This window comes from Clarias gariepinus, chromosome 5, assembly GCF_024256425.1.
Source record: "Clarias gariepinus isolate MV-2021 ecotype Netherlands chromosome 5, CGAR_prim_01v2, whole genome shotgun sequence".
NCBI lineage: Eukaryota > Metazoa > Chordata > Actinopteri > Siluriformes > Clariidae > Clarias > Clarias gariepinus.
The window spans coordinates 8,243,604-8,267,977 of NC_071104.1; the positions used below are offsets into that span (position 1 = coordinate 8,243,604).

At 39.7% G+C, this 24,374-nt stretch overlaps 1 protein-coding gene across 2 annotated transcripts in view; it reads right to left on the minus strand.

Annotated features, from left to right (window-relative positions):
- Nucleotides 1-2,250: 2,250 nt before the first annotated feature.
- The window catches only part of cntnap5a (contactin associated protein family member 5a), a 125,988-nt gene continuing 103,864 nt past the window's right edge, over nt 2,251-24,374 (minus strand). The window contains exons 14-24 of one of the 2 annotated variants that reach the window (XM_053497380.1): nt 20,883-21,039; nt 20,648-20,775; nt 20,327-20,497; nt 17,917-18,135; nt 16,106-16,345; nt 12,258-12,482; nt 8,325-8,458; nt 5,572-5,656; nt 4,585-4,788; nt 4,390-4,464; nt 2,251-3,936 (exon numbers count right to left, since the gene is read on the minus strand). In XM_053497380.1, the coding sequence (XP_053353355.1) occupies nt 3,740-3,936; nt 4,390-4,464; nt 4,585-4,788; nt 5,572-5,656; nt 8,325-8,458; nt 12,258-12,482; nt 16,106-16,345; nt 17,917-18,135; nt 20,327-20,497; nt 20,648-20,775; nt 20,883-21,039 (1,835 nt within the window). In that variant the 3' untranslated portion in view covers nt 2,251-3,739. Of the gene's footprint in view, nt 3,937-4,389; nt 4,465-4,584; nt 4,792-5,571; nt 5,657-8,324; nt 8,459-12,257; nt 12,483-16,105; nt 16,346-17,916; nt 18,136-20,326; nt 20,498-20,647; nt 20,776-20,882; nt 21,040-24,374 lie in introns of both variants that reach the window. The other variant, XM_053497379.1, reaches the window with a different exon arrangement.

Here is a 24,374-nt window from a genome sequence, read left to right on the forward strand (position 1 = left end):
TACTGAGAGTTGATGTGTGCTGTTATGCTGTACAAACTGGAGTACTGTGCATATAATGAGCTCATATTGTAGCCATGTTTTTTTTGTGTTTTTTTTTTTTGTGTGGTTTTTAATACCAGAGTGAATTTTATAGTATTGTACAGGTATGTGGATTGAATTCATTTCAGCGTAATTACACAAGCTGCAACCTTTTTATTATATATACTTCTCATCCATCCATCCATCTAGGGAGCATGTAGGCCAATGTTCATACCCAATTGCATGACCGCAGTAGGTCATACATTCACACACTATAGGCAATTTGGAAACGTCATTTAGTCTAATGTGCAGACTTTGGGTTTTAGGAGTAAACTGGACTACCCAGAGGAAACCCGCCAAGCATGGAGAAAACATGCAAACTCCATGCACACAGACCAGAGGCGGGAATCGAACCCAGATCCTGGAGGTGCAAGGCGACAATGCTGACCACTCCATCACCGTGCCGCCTTTATTTACATAAAAACACTTGGATCAAAACATTCAGAGTGGGTAACACTATTAATACACCACATCGACCAGCTGAAGAGGAAAATAAACTACTGAATAAATAAATAAATAAATAAATAAACCACCACTCCACCACAAACGGACTAGTCTCTGCAGTTAAGTTTGTGATCAGGTGCTCCTTGTGTTACATTTGCATGTGTAATGTTCCATGCTTGATGTATAGCTTTGTCAAATGTTTGCACTGGACCTCATCAATTTCTAAGCATCTATGTAAAGTATTATCAGGGTGAATTTACATGATGTGATAAACTGAAGGTTTACTCGCCGACGTGACTCCTCGTTGTGTAACATAACGTGTGCGTGTACACCTTTCAAAATGCTTTGTGTTTTTAATAAAAGGATAATTTTTATTTATTTACACGTTTTTTAGTTTTTATCTACTTTTATTAAAACTTTACCACTTTAGTTAGGGTCCTGCTTGCATCTTGCATATATTTTTCTGTTTTGATGGTAATACTGTAAATAGTTCTCATCGGATTTACCTAAAAGCATTAGAACTCCATGGTTACTGTACAGCAGCATTAATCTTTCTTCTTTTTTTGTACATAAATTATTGAAGCACTGAATTCAATAAATACAACTGGCAAAATATTGGGAAAAAAATCTTTTCTTTTTTTTATTAAACATATATTTATTTACAGTATAGCTGTACAATTATACAAAACAGGCCATCTAAAATAATCCATATTGGGTAGATAGAAAATAGAGGGAGTAACATATTAAAGGACACTTTCTTAAAAAAAAAAAAGAAAGAAAAAAAAAACATTCTTGTGATAATAAGAGTTGAATAGTGTTAAAGTTTTGTGGAGAGATCATGTGAATAAATGTACGATCAGCATGTCATTCTCCTGCCAGACGAGCACACCTGGTAAAGCACTGCCTGTTACAGTAGCGCCACCTCACTTCTGTGCTGCAACGGTTTCCTTTTCTGTCTATTGTTTCGGACTACTAACTTTTGACAGGTGTTCAGCTTTTCATTTTAAGCATTCAGGCAGAAATAAAAGCTACAAATGTAGAACAAGGCATCTATTGACTGAAACACTGTTTGAAGAAGAAGACAGAATAACGGTGATAGAATTGAAAACAAAGAAAGGATGAGGAATCTTTCGAAGGCTGGTATAGAGTGTATGCAGTTGACGTCACAGCTTGACCTTGATTCAGTCGCTCTGAAGTCTATAAAACCATAAATGGAAAAAAAACCTTTCTTTGTACTTAGTCACAGACCCAGATCCTGACCCTGACTAAAATGATGGTGAAAATTATTATATCAGACATTTCAGTTTTATTTAACCTGAGAAACTGTTGTTATTGGAGATATGGAGAAAAATTTATTCAGTTTAGTATCGCAATACTAAATCCACTCATTTATTTATTTATTTATTATGTATTTATACTGTATATGCTTGTATTGGGAGCGGAAGGCCCGGGTTCAATTAATTATTTACGAATTATTTGCTAATTTATTTTGTATTGTAATGACGTCTGAAAAAAAAATACAAACTTTTTTATTTATAAAACTCTACGGAAGAGGATTACGGCCGCCATAAAATTTTTTTTTTTCTATTTTATGTTTTTTTTTTTTTTTTACTTTTTTCTCAAAATTCTGACTTTTAAATTTCAGAATTTTAATTTTTTTTTCTGAATACTGGCAGAATTTTTTTTTTCTTAGAATTTTGACTTTGTACGTCAGAATTTTTTATGTAATCTCAGAATTTTTATTTTTTTTCTCAGAATTTTGACTTTGTACCTCCGAATTCTGCGAAGAAAAGTCAGAACTCAATTACATTTTTATGCTGGCCCTAATCCTGTTCTGTAAAATTGTGATACTTAAAAAATCGGCACTTACTGTAGGTATCATGATAATATTGTATCATGTGGTCCGTGGTGATTCCCATCCCTAGTGGTTAACATTCCTTATAGTTTTAATGAATGCAAATCCCTACATTGGGAATTAAAGTTAATTACTTTTCCTTTGCCAGCTTTTTTTTTTTTTTTCATTTTTTATTAAATTAGTTCCTTATCAGGATTATTTATTTATTTGGGTCAATACTGAAATTACAGCAAGGCTAGGGAACAAAGCATCCATACTGCGATAGTTACACGTAGCCGGACTGACAGTGTGGCGGAATGAGAACCTCCGGTCACGCCTCTGCACACACTCTACTGCCTGCTTCATGTTGAGTTGTTGGGTTTGTTTTAACAATCTACATTTTTGCCAAATCGCATTGTTAAACTTCTGGCTGTCAATACATTCAATAACTGCGAGAACAACAACCTTAACTTTAACATGCTGAAAGGTTTCCAAATGACTAGACTTTGATTATATAGAGAGAGTGCCATGTCCAAGTTCAGTCATCGGAAAGACGGCATGACATTTCACACCATAACATTGACAATGTTTTTTTTTTTTTTTTTTATATAATAGTTTTACAGAGACATCATGATTCACATTACCTTATATTCAAATTTACATTTCACCAACACCATGGGTAAAAGTTTTAGACCCATATTCCATTTGAACCTCAACACCAGGGCTGCCCGACTCCGGTTCTAGACGTCTCCCTTCAGGACCCGAGTCTGACACTCATCAGTTCTACTTGCTGCAAACCATTCTTGATTTCTGCCTACATTTGTGGATAATAATTAGCCTTTTCTACATCAAAGTCTTAATGGACACGTTCAAATAATAATAAAAAAATAAATCATAACCAGGAAACTAAGATTAAGTGCAATGAAGAATGAATAAATAGGATTTCTGACCATACTCTTGCAGTAGACCTTTTATAACATTTAAGTCCCTCTGTGTCTGGGGGTGAGGTTCGGGGGTAGTTTGTGGATAATAGCATTACACTTTTAGTCCAAAAGTCTCGGAAAATAACCAGATACTGCTTCTTATTCTTCTTTTTATAGGGTTTTCTCAAAGAAATATTGTCCAGAAAATGGAGGGACGTCCTGATAACACCATCACCAGACAGCACAACCCAGACCCGCTACTCTGGGCCAACAGGTTGGTCATCTACTAGCTACTACCTACCTAGATCCAAAGATCCCTACGGTCTTCAAGGCTCCATTAATGAAGGATCTTGTCCACGCGACTCGTGCTAGGTAAAGTCCACACCACAAGCGTGCAGGAGGACTAAACTTGAGGAGGGACGATCGATCGGTGTCTACAAGGCTTTTAATGTCCATCAGATCAGATGTAGTACTCTTTCATACTGTCCCTTATAGACCGGTTCATGTGAAGTTCCGCCCTGTAGGCAGCTTCGAGGCTGCGCCTGTGCTCCTTCTCCTGGATGCTGGTGGTCCTCCGGATCTGCCGGTGCTGGTAAAGGATGCGTGCCATCACAGCTAGCAGACAGAGCGTTACGAACACCACGGCTGTGACCACGCCTGCAGTTAGAGGACAGGTTTATATTATTATTATTATTATTATTATTACTGGATTCATTGCATGTGTGCTCATAATTCAAGACGTATTTGATGCATCAAAGAAATGTTTTGTTTTAAATACTGAATCTGAAACCAATTCAGATTTGGTTAATAAAAATATTTTGACAAATAATGCAGAAACTTGCTACAATATAATATAAAAAACAACAACAACAATAAAGCAACTGAGACTCTCCCATGATGCTTTCTGGAAGGGAATTTTATAACCGTGTTCCTTCTCCGGGACACACAACACACAAGGCGTAATCAATATAGTCATTACACATTGCAGGAACAGAATCCACTAAAAGAAAAGATGAACACAAAGAACCTGTAGAATCGCTTGTGCTAATTACACACTCCAGTGACTCTTACAAATGGTGCAATAAAGCAGATTGTGGCAATATACCGCACCTCCAATTACCGCTGAATCTCTTTGAGTGTCGTCTTTGCGGTGCTTGTTATCTGTACCCGCCTCTTCCCCGTGGTCTGCAGAATGGGAACAATTTTGTTTATTTATTTTTTTAAAATCAGAGACAATCTAAATCATGACAGTATATAGTATTAATCAAAAACACAGTAGCACCATGGAAGGAGAAAGGAAAATACCTAGACGGGATTTAGAGGTTGATAAATCTGCCAGAGCGCCACAATTAGACTCCAGCAAATGGCCTCGTATGCTGACTAAAGAGCTCCCACGGTTCAGCAGCGCTGCCTTCAGCGGAGCGACGTGATTGTACTGAACAGACGAAAAGCAGCCGATGAAACCTTTGGATCCTGCTTGCGCTACTTCCTCGTCGAGTCCATCGGTTCCTGCTAAGAAAAACGGTATTATTAAACGGCTAGTGGTAATTGTTACTGGCACTTGAACTTGAAATATCAGTCATTTAAAAGACGGTTTTGAAGACTATTAAAGGAACACGACACGGTGGGGAAACGTAAAAAGGACGGCAAGTTTGAAACTTTCAAAGCCTTTTGATGATTTAATGCCTGTTTTTAAAGCGAGTGCAGTCTCTCGGGAACGTAACCTTGTTTTGTCATATGAATTAAAATTTAATCTTGCGAATACAAGTCTGACACTTTGAGTTTCTGAATAAAAGATTGACGTCTCCGTGGGGGGAAAAAAAAGTGCAGGGTGTACTTAAAAATCCATTTGGCCTTCGCTTAATGACAAAAGTGCAAATTTCCATGGATATAAGTCTGTTCGGGGAGAGACATGATAAGCAGAGAGCGAGAGAGAGAGAGAGATTTCAGTCATTGTGTCATGTTTAACCTCTTGAGAACCAAACTGTAATGTCTTTGCGTTGTAATTTCTTTTCATTATTCCTTCTCATTAAAATCCGATAACTGATCAACGTCTTTAAGCAGAACAGTTCCGCCAAAAGAGTAATAGCCGACTGTCCTCGTGTCAGGGTTTTATAAAGATATACATATAATTTAGCTGGAAGAAAATGTGTTGAGCTAAGATGAGGAACAGTGGGGTCTCTTGAGGTTAAAAAGAAAAAAAATGCACTAAAACTAAAAATGTAACACATTTTTTGCTTAAAAAACAAAAAAAAAAAAAACCTGAATGTCTTTTGTACATCACTCTATTACCTGTAACTTTCCCCAGGGTTAGTGATCTCATCGAGTTAAAGTCCATATCCTGTGCGAGGCTGTATTTCTTATTGTCTTGATCAACCTAAAAATCATTTTAAAAATCAGAGTGAGTCTGGATTTCCGAGCAATTCAACTCAGATTCCATGTTATTTGCATTCTGCTTTTTTTACAATAGACAAAACGGCATACTCAACACCAACCCGTCCTCTACCCGGAGACACCCGGACAGTGGCATTATACTGCAATACAATGTACTGTTTTATCAAAACCGTACACACGTGCAGAAGTATAAAGAAACAGTGCTGAATGTATTGTAAGGGATGTGTATGAAAGTTTTAACATGAGCACAGGACAGTCTTTACAGTATTAGTGTGAAATTGTTTACTGAAGCAAAGGTGAGAATTGGATTGATTTTTTTGGGGGTCGTCCACTCTCAGACACGAAAGGTCCTTAACACTAGTGTAGCGCTGCGGATAAACAATGGCCACTGGTCATAATTCGACTTAATCTAGTTTACAAAGCATCAACCAATGCAGTGTTAGTAGAAGATCCTCTGTTGTGGTTTATCCAAACACAGGCATTTATGTAAATGATTTAGCAGCTCATTAGAGCAGAGACTGGCTGCAGGGCTGGAAAGGAAAGAGGTTTCACACTGACGTTATTAGATTTTTTTTTTCATTTTATTTACAGTACTTTCTCTACTCATATAGGGAAAGTAGTGTTGGCGGAAAGAAAACAGAAATTACTGTTTTAATGTATGGATGTGCGTCAACGTGTGCTAACGGGGAGACTTCAAACTGTCTATTTGCCTTTTTAGACATTTAGACAAGTTAGGTTCACTTTCATAATGTAGTGAAAGAGAAAGAGTGAAATGTAAATGTAAAAAACTAAAAATGAGCATATTATTATTGTATTGGTCATGGAAACAAATTAAAACAATAATAAAAACATGTGATCATGTGTATCTGTACCATTTCTATGCCTTTGTGACCCTTAAAAAAAAATATATATATTTTTTTTCTAGTTAATTAAAATGAAATAAAATTCAATTCATTATATTGCAAAATAAAAAAAATACTGAAAAAATAAAATGTCACTGTCCACTCTCAGACATGAAAGGTAATTCTTGAGCCCTATATATGTTTACTAAAAATGTAACAAAAATGCAGCAAAACAAATAATGGCTAAAATGCTTTGATCTTTAAGGGCTACTATTTACCCAACGTTAAATGAAAAACTTATGTTAAGGTAAACATCTCTCGAGTGGTTGACTCCCTGCAGCACTAATCATATTGTAATCCCTGACTGCTTCTATAGTGGTGACCATGTCTCTTATCTTTTTTCCCACCCCACTAGTGTGATTGGATAACACATGCTTCAGCAAAAATGACTTTCTTTTGTTTTTAACACACCCAGAGTGAATGAGGGCAGTTGCCATTTGTCAGTGATTACGTGTGCTGTTACACCGAGGTAGTTATGGTTACTTGCTGATGCCTAGTGGTCTCCAGTATGTTCAATATCTTTTCAGTATATTCTTGTGAAAGAATTAAACTTAGCTCGAGCATGCAATGTTAGTTTTATCCAAACTTTCATCTGGACATTTTTTTTTAATAATAAAACCTACAGTTCATCACACCTGGTGATGTTTTTTTCATAGTCATGTTATCATATGCGATTATGAGAAGACTTCCCGAGATGGGAATCAAACCCAGACCCTGAAGGTACGAGGCAGTGGTGTACTGTACATTGATTGGACTCTTTGCCTACTCATTTGGGTGCCTCACGCAGAATTGAGCCTCGGGTGCCCCTGATCCTGTGACTGGTTTTCTGGTATATAATTATTAGTCTATGTTATTTAATTCACCTAACAGTCATGTCAATGTTGTAGATGATACATTATATGCATTTATATTTATACAGTATATGAGAGCAAAGGGGTAAATTAAATGAATTATAATACAAACACCTGTGCGTTTTGCATTTATGCAGTTATCTAATCATGTGACAGATGCACGACGCATACAATCAGATGGAGGTTAAGAGCTTCAGTTAATCTTTACATCAAACACCCGAATGAAAAAAAAAAGTGTGATCTCCATTATTAGAACTGTAGCGTGGTTGTTGGTACCAGATGGGCTGGCTTGACTTTTTCTATACTTCTATAACTTCTATTTCTATCTCCTGGGAGTTTCACCCACAGCAGTTTACACAGAATCCAAAGAAAAGAAAAAATGAAGAAAAATAAACGCTGGTAAGCAGAGAGTGAAAACTTTGTTGGTGAAAAAGATCAGAGTCTTCAGAGATAAAAAAAAAAAAGACTGATCTGAGCTGATAGTCTGTAGTAACTCAAACAATCACTCTTTAGAGCCATGGTGAGCAGGAAAGCATCTCACCTTAAGGTCGATGAGCCTCAACAGAACAGCAGAAGACCACATTGGCCTCCAATCTTGTTATTCAAGAAGAGGAAAATGGGTTAAAGACTGGAACAAGACCAGATCTTCAACTGGCCAGTTTGGGTCAGCCTGCTTATTCAGACCTGTGGCAAGCTTACACCTTTACTAATTACATGCCTTAGCATATCCATATGGGACCATTCATAAGGCAATGAAGTCGATGAAGTGCAGAATAGCTTTCTCGATTGCCGCAATGTCGTATAGTATCAGTGTATGGTACAAAATACGACGATTTACATCGATCCCACTTTTCACTCTTACTGAGTTCAGTTTAATCTAGACCGTGTGTTTACTGACCTGCACATAGACGTCTTTTCCTTCTCTGTGAAGTCGGAGTCGGTGAAGCTTCCCATCTGCCAGACTAGTGAGCACGGGGCTGAACACCATGGGCCTGCGCTCCTTATGAAGGCGATACCATATCTGCAGACTCCCTAAAGCATGAAATAAATGAGGCACTTCATGCATCCAGCATTCACTTAGAAATGAGAGCATGTTCCCTTAGGAACTAACATCACATAAATAACAATGAATGGAAGCTACAAACGGATATTAACCGTTCGAATGCCATCACAAAGCCGTTGTATTGTTTTCTTTAAGTGTTAGCTTTTTTTTTTTTTTGCAGAACTATCCTTACAGTAATTGCTATAATGCTTCTTTAAAAATGATGAATTATGTACAGTTTTGTTACACCATTATCGCAGGTCATTTTTATTTCTGCAGTTCACCTGGGTTTTATTTTTTTGGGGGAGGGGGGGTCATTATCATAACATTTCCAAACACTTTCTCGTGGAGAATGTATGTATATAATGTATGTATAAATATAATGTATGTATAAATATGTTGATGGGCCCTGATGATCTATCCAGAAGATATATAAATATTTATATTTCATCTCTGCCTCTGGCTCTTTGCTCGGTGCTGAACGTGTCAATACGCACTTTAGTCCCTCGCCCACACGCACGACGTGCAGGAGCCGAGAGACGACAAAAAGGGTTTTGTCTGATCAAGTGGAGTGGGGTCAATTTTGAATTTTGCACTTAGCCTTAAAAAACGGTGCATTACGATGTGTTCGAGAGGCTGTCGGACTGGGCTCGGACGCGGAGGATTACGGAGGATAACGTTTGGCATTATCCTTTACTGTTCACAAAGGCGTGAATTGAGCGAGCGAATGGGATTCGCACTTTAACGCTTCGACTGCGGAGGAGCTACAGGGCATTCATCAACCCTGTACATCTGTGCAAACAGGTCTGCAAATTGTTTCATGCGCTTTGTTGGGAATAAAATAACAATAACATTAAAAAAGTTTAGTGTTCCGTGAGCTATTCTGTTCATTTTTTTCTTTTCCAAGTAATGCATGAAATACAGCTTACAGCTAGGCAATTCCGCCTTCAGATGATACAGCACAAATAAAGATATTAATAAAAAATGTTTATATCTAGGAGGCCTCTTTGGATATTTATTTATTTTGGTCTCCCAGAAATAGTGCTAGCCAGAGTGCCTATTGTGGAAAAATGAGGTGCTGCTTGTGCAACTTCCCTGTAAGCATCCGAAGCAGAACCGTCACATTATGTAGACCTGAATATCCCAATTTGTTATTTTTAGTTACACTGCACCAAAGGGCTTTTCACCATATTACACCAATCCCCTTTTGCTTAATTCTCTTTTCTTGCCCTATAACATGCGACCTAACTGATTACAGAAAACGTTGCCAGGTCAGCAGTTTTCCTTCCTTGGATCACTTTCGGTCAGTCCTGGCCCCCACAGACTGGGAACGTCCCACAAGAGCTGCAGTTTTGGAGTTGCTTGGACCCAGTTCTCTAGCCATCACAATTTGGTCCTCGTCACAGTCACTCCCATCCTTACACTTGCCTATTTTCTCTGCTACCTAAACATCAGCTTAGGGGGGGGAAAAAAAAAGGTCCCCTCGCTGCCTAATATTTCCCACACACTTCCAGCTGCCACTGAAAGAAATATTCTTGAATCAAGCCAAAGCTGTCTATAATTTCTTAAACTAAGTGCACAGACCAAATAAATATAAGAGAATATTGCGTTTTTTCAACAGATATTGGCAGCAAGTGCTTTTTTCATTGGTCCTGGAGGAACACCTTTACTGAACTGTACTGTGTATGGTAGCCTATCTGACTTGACATTTTTTCAAGAAGATATTCTCTGCCAATATAATGTCGCTTGCCGTTTTGTGAAAATGTTCTATTTTTGCGATGGAGCTAATGTGAGAAGAGCCACATTGTGATGGTTAGACGGCCGGATCAAAACTGCAGCTCCTGTAGGATGTTTTTGGTTTGCAGTGGTCAGGACATACCAAGAGTGCTTTTTAGTGGCAAAAAGGGGACCTACTCAGTATAAGACAGGCGGTCATAAAATGTTATGGTTGATCAGTGTATAGTCATTCTGTATACTGTCCAGTGGTGCCCAAAAGTAATGAGACAAAAGTAGAAATTCAATGTTTTAATGACAAGTTCTCAAGGAATAATTTGTTATTTTATGCAATGCAACTGCTATCCAAAATAGATATCTCTCTTTTTAAGTCCTTCATGATTGAAAACCTGCTTGATCCGACTGGACATAGAGTGATAAAGACGTGTACAGTACTCAGGTGTCACTCGCTCAATCCGTGCCTGCTTGATTGCCTCCTAAGGATCATATACAGGAGACGGTTTCTTAGCTTTTTCTCCATCATCCAATAGTTTTCTACTAGGTTTAGGTCTGGAGATGACCCTGGCCATGGCTCCAGAAGCTGAACGCCCTTATCACATAACCAGGTCTTTATTAGTTTGGTATAACTTTTCATTCAGATGGGCTAGAACTACCTACTGTAGTAAAATCACCTGTTTTGTGCACGGTTATACAGGTATGTGTTGTATTTATACGCTTGGCCACGACTGTAGGAAATCAATAATGGACAATCCTATTGGATGACTTTATTGTTTTTTCTTTAATCTTCTATATTTATGCGATTTTTGCTGGGTAACCAACTCGCCAAACGTCTTACTTATTCCTCGAGCTTACACGCTAGCGTTGTGAGCTTTAAGCTGCGGCTGTCAAGATCCGGAATTTGCCGAAAACCATTCCCAATACGCTGCAGTCACAGAACTTCATATTGATCTCCAGACTTCAAATGAACTTCGTAGGAGTTTGTGAAAGTGAACTTTCCTTTGCTCTGCTGTTTCAGTCTGGCACCCCTGCTGCTGGCACTGCACACATGGGCAGTAGGGAAAATTCTGATGAATTCAGGATTGAATGTGGGGAAAATCTGCAGAGCAGCAGTGCTAAAAAAAAAAAAAACGTTGGGCCTTTTGTACTTTAAATATGGTACGATTTGGCTTCAACGTCAATCTAAATAAAGCAGCGCCAGCTTTATGCCATCTTTCCACTTCTAACATTCAATTGTACTTCTTATATTCCTGTGCAATAATACTGTATATGTTTCATGTGAAACGTTCCCGACTTGTTTTTGAGCCCATCCTCTAGTTTTTTTTACCCACAGGCATTTTCTCAAATTCTTGCTCCTCTCAGGAAAATATAAATCCACATCCATTAAACCTCAAACAATGATTCGGGCTGCGAGCTGCACTAGACGTACTAATTTTAATTTGAGTTATTCTCCATTTCTTTTTCATATTACAAAGATAAATCGTGCGTTTTTTGTGCAACACAGGAAATATCTAGTATTGTTAAGGAAAACAAATATGTAAACCAATGTTTCCAGACCCAACAGCAGTGTGTCATGGATGTCAGTAAGAGTAGGAAGAGTCACGGCAGGGAGAAAGCATGCCATGAAACCACGTCCCCTAGCCGAGCAAATCAACAGTCACCTTGTCATGGCGTTTAGGCAAATGGGAAATTTGAGCTTCAGCAGGGCACTTGAACGCAACATAAATCGCATTTAATGGCTTCGGCTGTGAGGCTGCGCTCGTTTACAAAGAGACTGTTTTAACCGCAAGGCTGCTTGAGCTGACATTTTGAATAGCTGATGATTATAGAGCAGACTCGAGATGTCGATGGCCTCGTGGCACCCGTCTAATTAGCGAAAGACAATATCAATATGAGCGTTATAAATCTGTCACAGGCTAATTGTTTTAAACTCTAAAGATGATGGCATGTTATCTGTCTCGCGACATGTGACAATTATTAGGCGACATAACCGGTGCTGAATTGCTGAGCTTATTAAAATGTTATCGTCTCTGTACAAAAAAAAAAGATCCCTCTTACCGTTGCGAGCGAGGATAACCGCTACATACTGCTGGGTGAAAGTGTTGACGGTGAGCAGCATAGCAGGACTCTGCGTGGTGAGGAAGCTAAGCGCCATGTTGTCTCTGGACTTGCTGTATGCAGAGGACGAGGAGGGGACCTGAGTCGTCCTGTTCTGGATGACGGAGAAAGGCTCTTGGAATGTGTACGTCACTGAGGAACCTCTTTCGAAGGACACCGAGACTTCTGGAAAAGAAGAGAAAAAACAAATGTGTTAGCAAGGCCCCTTGGATTGAATTACGGGTGGTGTTCAAGTCAAACTGGGACCGCAGAATAATAGAACACAGTTATGAGGAAAAAAAACGCTTATGTCTCCATATAATCCCCTGCTACATTAGTGTACATACAGTATCCCAGTGTTTCACTAGCGCTTGGATACCATCAGGGTGGAAAGGTTTCTCAATACGCCAGCACCATGGTTGGACTGACACACTGGCCCCCCAGGAATTCCTTTGACAGCCCAAACATGTGGAAACTGTGATGTGCAAGTGCTGGTGCTGGTGAATGATAGACAGGTGCGTCTCTACTGCATCAGTTTTTAAGTATCATCCGTTCCACTCGCCGTATTTTCACAGGATCGACCGCAGTGGGTTCCGGAGACACCTCGGCTGCGATCGTCATTCACGGACGTACAGCTTAATTTAAAACATTTGCACCGCTCAAATATTTTCCTGCGATTAAGAGTCTCACCACCGTACTTTGCTTAAGGTCTTCTGTAAATGTCAATCAGCTTCACATCACATTCACGAGAAATTTAATTAAGTCCTGGTTCGAATCGAATGCCATTCGTAGAAAGCCACATAAAGGTATGGTAAATTTGCCTTGGCGAAATTTCTCCGCTTTCTGGACCGCTCGTATTTTATCCCTGTGAAACCTGAGCATTTAGTGGCATTTACTGTCAAGACACAGCCCCTGAAGCAATGCCTAGCTGATGAAATACCGACAGAGAGCACATAAGCGTGGGTTGCGGAAGAGATAAAGCCGAAATATCACATTAGCAATAGCACAAGAATTCATAACCTTTACTCTGACACTTGGAATTGAGGTGTACTCAGGCACATCCTGTTTTTAGTCTCAGCCTCGTACCTTGTTTTGGAATAAAAACAGCCACTGACCATAGACCGTAGAGATAGACACACGCTCCAACCTATCTTCCAGCATTTCAGCTTTTGTAAAACAGCATATCTTCCATCATTATATAATGAAAGATGTGTTTAAACCGTTTTCTAGAACTCGATAAAAGGGAAAAGGACGAGGACGTTGACCAGGAACTTAAAAGTCCCTCTGACAGAAATCCAAAGGCTACAAAGGTGGACGAACTCCTCAAAAGGGAAAGAGTCTCGTTATCGCTTCACTAATCAGGTGTTTCTCGTGTCTGTCGGAGTGACCAGATAAAAAGCCTCTCCCGAGTATATGGTACATTAATATTTCACTCGGGATTTGCACCTAAAGGTCGAGAGAAACAATATTACACACCTAGAATGGATTAAATATCAAGCATCCAGCCAACAACTAGGGAAAAACCAAGCAAGCACAGACTTCCTTTTCTTTCTTTTTTTTTTGCTAGCAGGACTGGTAAGCATGTCAGAATTAAAAAAAAAGAAAAGAAGAAAAAAGATCAATGGATGAAAGTACAGAGCTATCCTTGAGGAAAACCTGCTCAAGAGCCCTCAGGACCCTTAGACTGGAGCGAAGGTTCACCTTCCTACATCACAATGATCTGAAACACAAGACAAGTCAGGGTTGGCACGGATCTGAACCTGACTGAATGTCTCTAGAGAGCCCTGAAAATAGCAGCCCTGCGACACATCTGAATCAAACCGATCAAGCTGGAGTGGTTCTGCAAATAGAAATAAGAGATGATCGACGAAATCCAGATGTGCCAGATGTGGAGATGTGGACTTGCTCGTTTTGGACGGCGCTCCAGCTCGATTGAGTGGAATTCAACTTTAATTCAAAGTCAAGCTGTAATTCAAGAAAATGTGTGTGTGTATGTGTGTGTGTGTGTGTTGGGGCGGGCGCGGGAAAAAAAAACACTTTCTGAAGGTGCTGTAAATCTCCGAGAATCACATCCTCACACAGGTATTTTTGACGTTCTGTGATCTATTTACACAACTGTCAGTTATAAATTGCGTATAGTATTTCACAGTGTACAGCACATTCTCGGTCAGAAACAGATGAGCGTTGGATTACTTATGGCTTCGGTGACAGAAACATGACAGCTCTTCAGCGCGCATCAACACGAGCATTTATATGAAGCGCACTCAAGGTGTATTCTTTCTGATGGAAACTCCTGTCCATTTATTAAGCCAAGAAATTATGTCATGCGTAGTCAGTTTAATAAGAGAAAGTCTGGATATACCAGACGTGGCATGTATTTATGTAGAATATCTTGGCTGGTTTGAGATTTTTTCCCCTTTTTTTTTCCTTTTTTCTTTTTCCTTTTTCTCCCAAGCACAGAATAGTGTGCATGATTATAATAGCAAACCAAGATGAGTAATGGACTTGCACAAAGAAGAGCCAAAGAATAGGAGCTTTGCTTTCTCGTCTTATCGTCTCAGGCTTTGATCAGCTCCCGGAGTGCTTGATTTGCATGCGGATCTTGGCAGCGTCTTGCAAGGAAGGCCAAAGTAATTTTTTTTCTTTTCTTTTACATATATAGAAAATATGGTGGCTTAGTGGTTAGAACTGTCACCTTGCACCTCCAGAGTCTGGGTTCGATTCCCGCCTCAGGGTGTATGTTCTCTCCGTGCTTGGTGGGTTTCCTCCGGGCACTCCGGTTTCCTCCCACAGTCCAAAGACATGCAGATTAGTATAATACGCATTCCCAAATTGCCTGTAGTGTGTGAACGGGTGCGTAAATGTTGCCCGAAGGTCCCACCATGGTCGTACAAATGGGAATACTTGCAATGGTCACTATTGGCCTCCATGATCCCTAGTTGAACTACAGATGTTTCCAGATGGAAAGATGGAGATATCCGTATACATAGACGTACAGAATTAGTCTGGGTATATCTACAACTTATGGTATCTGCGAATATTTTATTTCTATGTCCATTTCATAATAATTGAAATAAGTCCTGTAATAAGACCAGCACAGGCCTGTTCCAACCACGAAGAACAAGAACCATAAACTGCAGAGATGTAACGAGGTTAGGACGAGTCAATATCGTCTAATTGCATTGTCTTGATGGGAGGCCAGGCTTTGAAAGATGTGAGAGGAAAGTGGGTTTGTTTTGAATTTTTCATCATCGCAGGGGAAAATTCTCAGTCAGCAGACTTTTATAGCTTTCCCCACCAATTTCTGGAGCATCAAAACAATCCGATACAGCATCAGGAAACCTACTGAGAGGCCGATTCTTCAGGTCATGGTGGAATTTATGTGTGTGTGTGTGTATATACAGTATAAGCGTTTAATATTACACAAATCGCTTATGTAAATGACACCGAACACCTGACGGAGTGATGTTGCACCGCCGTTTCATCACATCTGAGAGGTGAGTGTAGAGGCAAGTGTTGCTCATTAGGAGGCTACGTTAATTACCATATTTTAGTGTTTACAATCTTGTAAAAATGGAGCTCTGAATTTTTCATCAGATTATTCCTGCAATGTTCATTAGGGAGAAAGCACTTAGAACTGTGAATCCACTCATCCACGCTAAATAGTAGATAATTGGCCAAGTATGCATGTGTCTTAGACTAATAAGCGTCCACCTAAAAGACTTTTCTACCTAAGTGTCTTTTTTCTGGCTATTTCTCTTTCTCAGACCACAGCTCCTTGTCTCATTTGATAAATGTTGTTGCTCTACCTTCTTTGCAGGAGGGCCCTCCGTATGCGGAGTGTGTGCAGTCACACACATAGCCGGTGCTCTTCTCTACACATCTGCCCCGGTTGTGGCAGACGCCCGCAGAGCTGCTGCAGTGACCCGCGCAGCCCGAGCTCACGCCCGGGGTGGCCTTGGCGCGCTCGTCCAGATCGAAGGTCGCGCCGTTTACATTGAGCGCCCGCATGCAGCCCAGGAAGCCTCTCTGTCTGGAGGCTGTTCTTCCTGTGGCAAAAAAGAACAGACAAGCTGGGAAATCAGAGGACATCTATATATCAACCTTATAGATTTCTTTACATTATCATAGATGTGTAAATCCTCAAACCCTGAAGCGTTTTCACTGCTGTCTAACACATTGCACTGCTTTCTACATCCAACATTCATCACCTTAATGACCACCAGGTGATACTAAACACATCACACCGGGCATTTTTTATCTTTTCCTCATAAGAATAATGCAGTGGTAATAATGCAGTAATCAATAGTGGATTAATCTTTGCTTGTTGTTCTACAGTATGTAATAGTTGCAAAACAAGTTCTTACTTAAGTTTCTTTCAGAACTTTAATTACAGATAAAATCTTTAGAAAAAGTCAGAATTCTGAAATAAATGTCAGAATCAAAGACAGTTGGTGTTGGTCTTCTGATGAAAGTGCTCGCCCTATCATCCGGAGATCGCGAGTTCAATTCCCGGGTGATGCTGTAACCTCTCGCAGATGGAAGTCTAGAGAGAGCTGATTGGCTGAGCTCCCTCAGAGGGGAGGGATGAGAGGTACTTAGTGCTCCCACATTAATCACGCAAGTGGAAGGAGCGCTGTCCTCTGAGTGTGTTGCGCCGCCCACAACGGTGCGTGAGCGAGCAGTTCGAAAAGATGCGGTCAGCTGGCGTCAGGTGGTTCAGAGGAAACACGTGATAGTTTTCGTACCTCCCGACTGAGTGGTAATAGCAGCTTTATTGTGGGAGCCCCCTAGTGGTGGGGAGGAATTTGACACGACTAAAATATCGAAAAAAAAGATACCCGTCCAGTCACAACCGTCCAATTTTTATCCAGCCGTGGGACTGGTACTGTATCCACTTGCTGTGGTTTGGATGGGAATCGAACCCGGGCTTTCCCCATGGCTGGAGTGAAACCTACCACTGAGCCACTAATGCCCGACTAAAGTCATAATTAAGGAAAAATAAATAATAATTTTAGACGTATTGGAGTATACATAGTACTGTCTTTTTGACCCTATGCCCAGTTGGATCCAGAAGGTTTTAAAAAAAATAAAGGACCTCGTACTAAATATTGATTGTTGTACAGCAAAATGTTGAGAAACAGTGAATTTCACTTTTGCCTCAATACTTTTTACTGAATGTAAACAACTAGCATAGTCTTGTCCCTTTGTCTGGCTGATCGATGATTTAAGCTCTTTCTTCAGTCTCCTTGTCCTTGTACTGTATTATTCTAAATGTATTCCAATCCTATATTACAACTTTTTTCTTTTAGTCCTTCACACCATCTCCCCCAAAATAATAATAATAATAATAAAAGCAACAACAACAACAATACCTAGCTGCTAAGCTTCTGCCGGCTTTAGAAATGGACTTTAAATGGATCTTCTTACAAAAGTATATAAAGCCCAAGCTTTAAAGAAAAAAAAAATCAAAACAAAAAGAAATCATGTTATATGGACAAAAGTGATTCATGTGGAACAATAAAAACATCCAGCTATTTGAAAAATACGCCTTCTGTCTCTGTCTCTTTTTTTAAATTTTATTTATTTATTTTTTTAAATAAGTCTCCAGCCAGCTTACCCACGAAGAGCTGATTGTTGAGTTGCAGGCGTATGTGTGTGTGTGCTGGAGGCTCCAGGAAGCGCAGAGGCAGCTGGTCCACCTGCAGAGACGCCTCCTTTACATTCCTCTCAGCTCGGACCCAGTGCCACTGGCGGTCGTTCAACGGCACCGGAGATTTAACGTTCAGCACGGTCGGCCCGTAGCCCGCGTCGAACGTGAACGTGGCAACAGAAGGCGCTGAGGGAGAAAATGTGTAGTCATTCATACAAGCTTTAATGTTTGGAATAACATTAGAATAAAATAGATAGGGATGTCTATTATTAATATGATAAATAGTGTTAAGAAAATAATCTAAAATTTAGAAAAACATCTAATATTTGGGATCCTGCAGATGAGAGGAGTCTAGAGATGATGTAAGTGTGGCTTTAAAATGTGATTAAATCAATTCATACTGTAGAATCGTCAATTCATAGAATTTATCATTCATATTCAATTACTGTAAATTGCCTACTGGGTGAACATCTGGAAAACATCTGGAAAACATCAGAACAACATCACCTGTGATTTCAAGGTTAAAACAACAATGTTTTTTTTGTTTTTTTTAAAGTCCGGATGAGTTTGATAAAATGACGTTGAGATGATGTTAATTTAACACAAGACCTTAACACAAAGTTGCTAAACACGAACTTACAACAAGACAAGTTTAACATTTTAACGTCTTTTATTAACCTCCATTCTCCATAAATGTCCAAGCTCATCCATGATCGCTTAAATATGTAACAGGGTTTAGAATTCTGATCAGAGACTATAATCGACTATAATCCTCCAAAATGACACTACTACAGTATGGTGTTTGCACATTATCATGTCCAGTGTCACAGATCATATTTTCTTACTGTTGTTGCTGCTTTTTAATGTAATGTTTTGGAAAATTGATGTTGTCTGGTACTTATTTGTGGTGCTTGTTGTTACTGTATGTATGCAGATTTTCTATCATCAACAGCATGTGGTCCAGTAGGAAACAATATTATCCCACTGTCACATAGTTAATGTTGCTCAGATGTCATTTCGTCAATAACCTTTCGCAAACATCCTTATAATCCGACGTGTGTACCATAGCCACGTTAACATCACCATGATGAAAAATTCCTGATGGGATTATTACAGAACACACGTACAGTATATGAAATGCTACTGTAGCATTAACCATTAAACACTGGTGGGGGGGTTCTATCTGAACGGAATGCTGCTGGGATGAGGATCAGCACCTCCATGTCTAAGACCATGGTTCTCAGTCTTGTAAAGGGTGCATTGTTCTCTTTAGGTTGGTACAGAAACCCTGGCTGACCTCAAAGAGTTTATATATATCTCAAGTATCTCTTTAGTTACCAGAGAGGGTGAATTGGAGCGAGGGATTGACAGTGCAGTGTCAGCAGTAATGGTGACATTGTACCGATCTGTTGTTATGAAGAGAGAGCTGAGTAGACAGGTGAAGCTTTCAATTTATCAGTCAATCTGCGTTCCATCCCTCACCTACTGTATGGTCACGAGTGTTGGGTAGTGACCGAAAGATTGAGGTCATGGATACAAGTGGCAGAAATGAGCTTCCTTCTCAGAATGGGGGGATAAGGTAAGGAGCTCGGACATCCACCCGAAGCCTAAGGAAAAGCTGCTGCTCCTAAACATAGAAAGGTGCCGGTTGAGGTGGTCCGGGCATCTGATAAGGATGCACCATGGACGCCTACCATGGCAAGTGTTTCAGGCATGTCCAACAGGGAAAAGGCCCCGGGGCAGACCCCAGACTAGATAAAGAGATTATATCTCTCATTTAAACAGGGAGCACCTGGGTATCCCCATGTGGTATCTGGGGGAGGTGGGTAGAGACAGGGTAGTCCGGGTCACTTAAACTGCTGCCCAAGTGACCCAGACCTGGATAAGCGGTAGAAAATGGACGGATGGATAAATCATTACCTTAAAATTATTCAGCCTTACAATTTTTTTTACTGCATACTGAGAGATTTGTTATAAAATCCAAACCTTTAAGAAATCCTTAGCAGAATTGTAGCTCGAGGCATGGTACACATCTGCTCAGATGCTTGCGAAACCGATAACAGTGCTCTCTAAATGAGGGGGCATGCCGGGGTGCATTAGTGGATTCGTAGCGCTGATAAAATAACGCTCCTGTTTATCATGATATCATTCCACTCAGTCTCAGTCCGTCCTTACTCTGCATTTACTCGCGTCCGTGGCTGATTATCAAGTCGAATCAGGTGTCTTACAAACCGTGGGACACAGTAAACCCTATCCGAACTGATATATATGCATCTTGAGAAGCATTATACTGTAGAGCTGCTTGATTAAGTCTATTATGCATTACTGATGAACATGAAACGAGCAGATTAAAAAGGCATGCTGATGAGACACTCACAGCTCAGCTCTACCCTGATGAAGTCTCGCGAGCCCACGTTTTCGACGAAGACTCCCGACGGCGAGCCGGTCTTGAAGTAGAAGGAGATGTCGAAGGAGAGCTCCATTTGCGAGGCAGGGAAAAGCAGGTACGAAGCCTCGTCGTAAAAAGACGCCGCGTTCCATAGAGACTCTGACAGAAAGGAACAGGGATTCTCAGAGGATTCTTGTCTTTGATTCACAGCTGGATTTAATTAGGTGCAGAAGATTCGATGTCTTATCCACAGGCTTATGTTTAAAAAAAAAAAAAAAAAAAAAAAGCCAGAGAAAGAAGATCACCTACTGTCACCAGAGCATTGCAGGGGTCCGACATTGAAGACTGCTTCAGATCTTGCTCGGTTTGTGTCTCCTATTACTACTCCGCTCACCGGTAAGTCGTCTTTATAGGACAGGAGCCCGGTATCGTTTTCCCTATGATCGTCGCAGTAATATGTTAAAGTATGCTATTTAAGGCCTTAGATGTTTAGCTAAACGATATGCAAATGTACTGTTACGATAATGTTATCACGCTGTGTTACCATGAGTCTCGGTCAGCATCGCAGTTGCAGAAGAAGTTCATGTCGATGCAGTTCTCCTCCAAACTACAGGCACAATGCTGAACACCAGGCAGTAAACCTCCCCAATATGTCCTCCTCTCACCACCGCGCTCCAGCCACCAGGACAACGGGGCGCCATCTAGACATACACCAACACATGGGATTAAACATGTACAATTAACATACACAGGGGTACAAAATAGCTAAACTGACCAAGTTCTCTATAAGTTAAGTTAGGCCTTTATTTGTCACATACTGTATACATTACTGCACAGTGAAACTCTTTCTGTGCATATACTGTACCAGTGTACCTGTGGTCAGAGCGCAGGCTCAGCCATGGTACAGCAGGTAGGGTTATGGGTGAAAGCTCAAGGGCCCAACAATGACAAACTGGTGGAGCTGGGGCGTAAACTGCAGACCTTCAGATCAGTAACTCTGTGCCATAGCCCACTGAACTACAGTACCACTGCCCCCAGTACTGCTATTTAAAAGGACACACAAATGACTCTTTTCACAGTTTCTATTGCTCCAACCCATAAAAAAACCTTGATCATGATATAGTATCATAGTATATAGTACCATGGTATTTTTGACAGTACTGTAGTGCTAATTTTTTGACAAAGGTACATGTTTCTATCTTGGTACAATGGTACTTGTACTGTAGTACGATACATGTTTCTACCATGGTACAATGGTACCTGTACTATACAACTTGTACCACTGTATGGTTCTACCATGTACCATAGCATGGCACTATGGACCCCATATCAGGACAGTGTAAAACAAACAAACAATTGTTTTTTTATATAAATGCTTATGTACCATAATGCTAATACGTATATAGTATGGTCCCATTGTAAGTATGTAAAAGTATATGTTGTGTATATATACTGGCATATATGGTACAGTGTGTACAGATATACCATATTGGATACCTGCTGAACTTTGGTTCAGTAGGTAGGTAAGTGATACCTAGTAAGTACCATGGTATTCACAAATATACAAGTTTTGTAGTACACAGCATGGTACTATATCACCACAGTATTGGGGTACATACCAGACTACTACAGTACCACAGTACCCACTAAGCTACCATAGTAACTACCCTGGTACTCTGTAGTATCTACCATGATAATGCCTAAAGTACCACGGTAATACTATGATATTTAATATTATGTACGATAGTTTACTATAGTAAAATACCCTTTTTTTACCTGCTGTTTATCTTGTGGAAAAATGATGAATAGAATTACATTTGAAAACAACATCGTTTTTAAAAGTCAGAAAATTAGTTTTGCATCTTAAAGTCTTAAATTTAATTCTAATGCTTCACTTAATGCTCTTCTGAACATCTGGGCTGTTCGTTAGCATGAATCATGAGGTGTGTGTTTGACTCTCAGCTGTGTATGAGGCAGCATTACACAGAGGGTTATTTTCTCATTTAGATGCTAGAATAAGCTTTCAGTTCAATTTCAGCCATAGTTAAGCCAAGCAAGATAACTACTGGCCAAAATACCACTTTGATTGGTTAATAATAGAAATCTTGTTCAGTTTAGAGCTGTTTGTGAGTCGAAATCTCTTTTTGTTAAGCTCAACCTGAAACTAGCCAGAATAAAACTCAATGGAGAAGGTTTATAATATATATTATATATATTATATAAGTGAGAGCATTTCCATATACATTCAATGTGTACTGTATAAAGCTTAGATTTTAAAGCAATGGAAGATGGACTGAGCCTATTCCAGAGCAGTGTTGGTGTCAGGGTAAGAAGAGAAGAGCATGAAGTGATGCACCCATCATGCACAATGCCCATCTGGGGTTGTTCAGGTCTAAGCTCAGCACCATTATGTGGCAATAAAATGGAATAAATTCAAGTGATTACCAGAATGTATTGAATGACCAGTTTTTTATATAAATTTTGTTCACAGCGTGAATTTTCTTTGCTTCTAATGGTACGAGGCATATTCAGAAATCAGATTTGTAAAATAGTGGTTCTGGGAGCATAAGGAATCATTTTTGCACATGAACCGAACACCATATTGGGTGCTCTAATTAGAGCTAAAGTCTTATAATATTAGTGTGTTTTTCTGCAAGGTGTTCTTCTGTGTAGAAATCTGGTAAGAAAAATCACATGTGCGGAGAAAAATGGACTGTGGGAGGAAACGGGAGGACCTGGAGAAAACCCACCAAGCATGGGGAGAACAAGCAAACTCCACGCGTAAAGAGACCCAAGGCGAGAATCGAACCCGGACCCTGGAGGTGCAGGTGCTAACACATGTGCTTTAATGGATTAATAATGAAACCTGATTTTGAAACATTTCAGGTAAAAAGAGGAAAAAAAAAACAAAAAAACTTACAGTTCTGGCTCTAATTCCGTGAACTAAAAGTGCCCTGGAATGAAACTCAGACCAATCTTATCACCTCCAACATGATGGCTTTTTGAACTCTTATCTACTAAAACGAGGTCATCTTTGACTGAAATGGAGATCAAAGTGAGTCGGTTCTGGCTCGTGCTTCACGTGTCCTCATTGACTGCCTGAACATTCATCCCCAGCCTCCTTTTTCTTATCTCTGTAAAATGTTCAGCTCTCCTCTCTTTTAAAATCATAATCAAAGACTTTTAGTGTTTCTTTTAACATTTAAATGACTGAATTATTCATTTAACACACAAGCTACATAAGCTCTGGAGGAATAAGAAATCCTCTACCACCTAAAGTAACACTTTAACAACCTCTTTATTTATTTTTTAATATATATTTTTTCATTTATTATTTATTTTAATTTCATACCACTGAATCATATTTTATTGAAGATAAAGGGATGCAGGGGGAGTTAGTCTATCCGGAACACAATGGCGAGTTCGGCTTGCACAATGCGCCTTAAACGCGATAAGCTCTTTATTTCTTCGCACACTGTAGACATGCAGTAACCAGACAACAGCGAAGTGATTGATGTCTTATAATAAGGGATATTTTTAAGGCTTCGTATCTGAATGTATGTAATAAAGTGCAGTAATCGTGACATGCTCTAATAAATCTTTGGCTTAGGCTTCATTAGTGTCAAGTGGAATTTCATCAGGGCTGTAATTATTGGGTGGCTGGGACAAAAGCCAGATTAGAAATCAAAGAATGATGTAGTGCTATGAATATTCTGTAATGGAGGAGCTCCGAGGTGTTTACACTTTGATTCAGACGGAATTCGAAATGAGTGCAGATGAGCGCTTTTATTCATATGGGCGTTGTTTCTGTTGGAATTTAAAAAAAAGCATCTTGGGCAAGCTGATCGAGTTAAATTAATGTAAAGGGAGAGGAGTTTTTGTAGTGTCTCCAAGACATACGATAAGAGATAAGAAGGAAATAAATGGCAGACATCTTGCTTGGACAGAACACTGAAAATAGTATAACATGGTCCTTCAATGTAAATTTTGTCCTTTTTTTAGTCATTTATGGTTGCAACTTTATGGTCACTAAGAT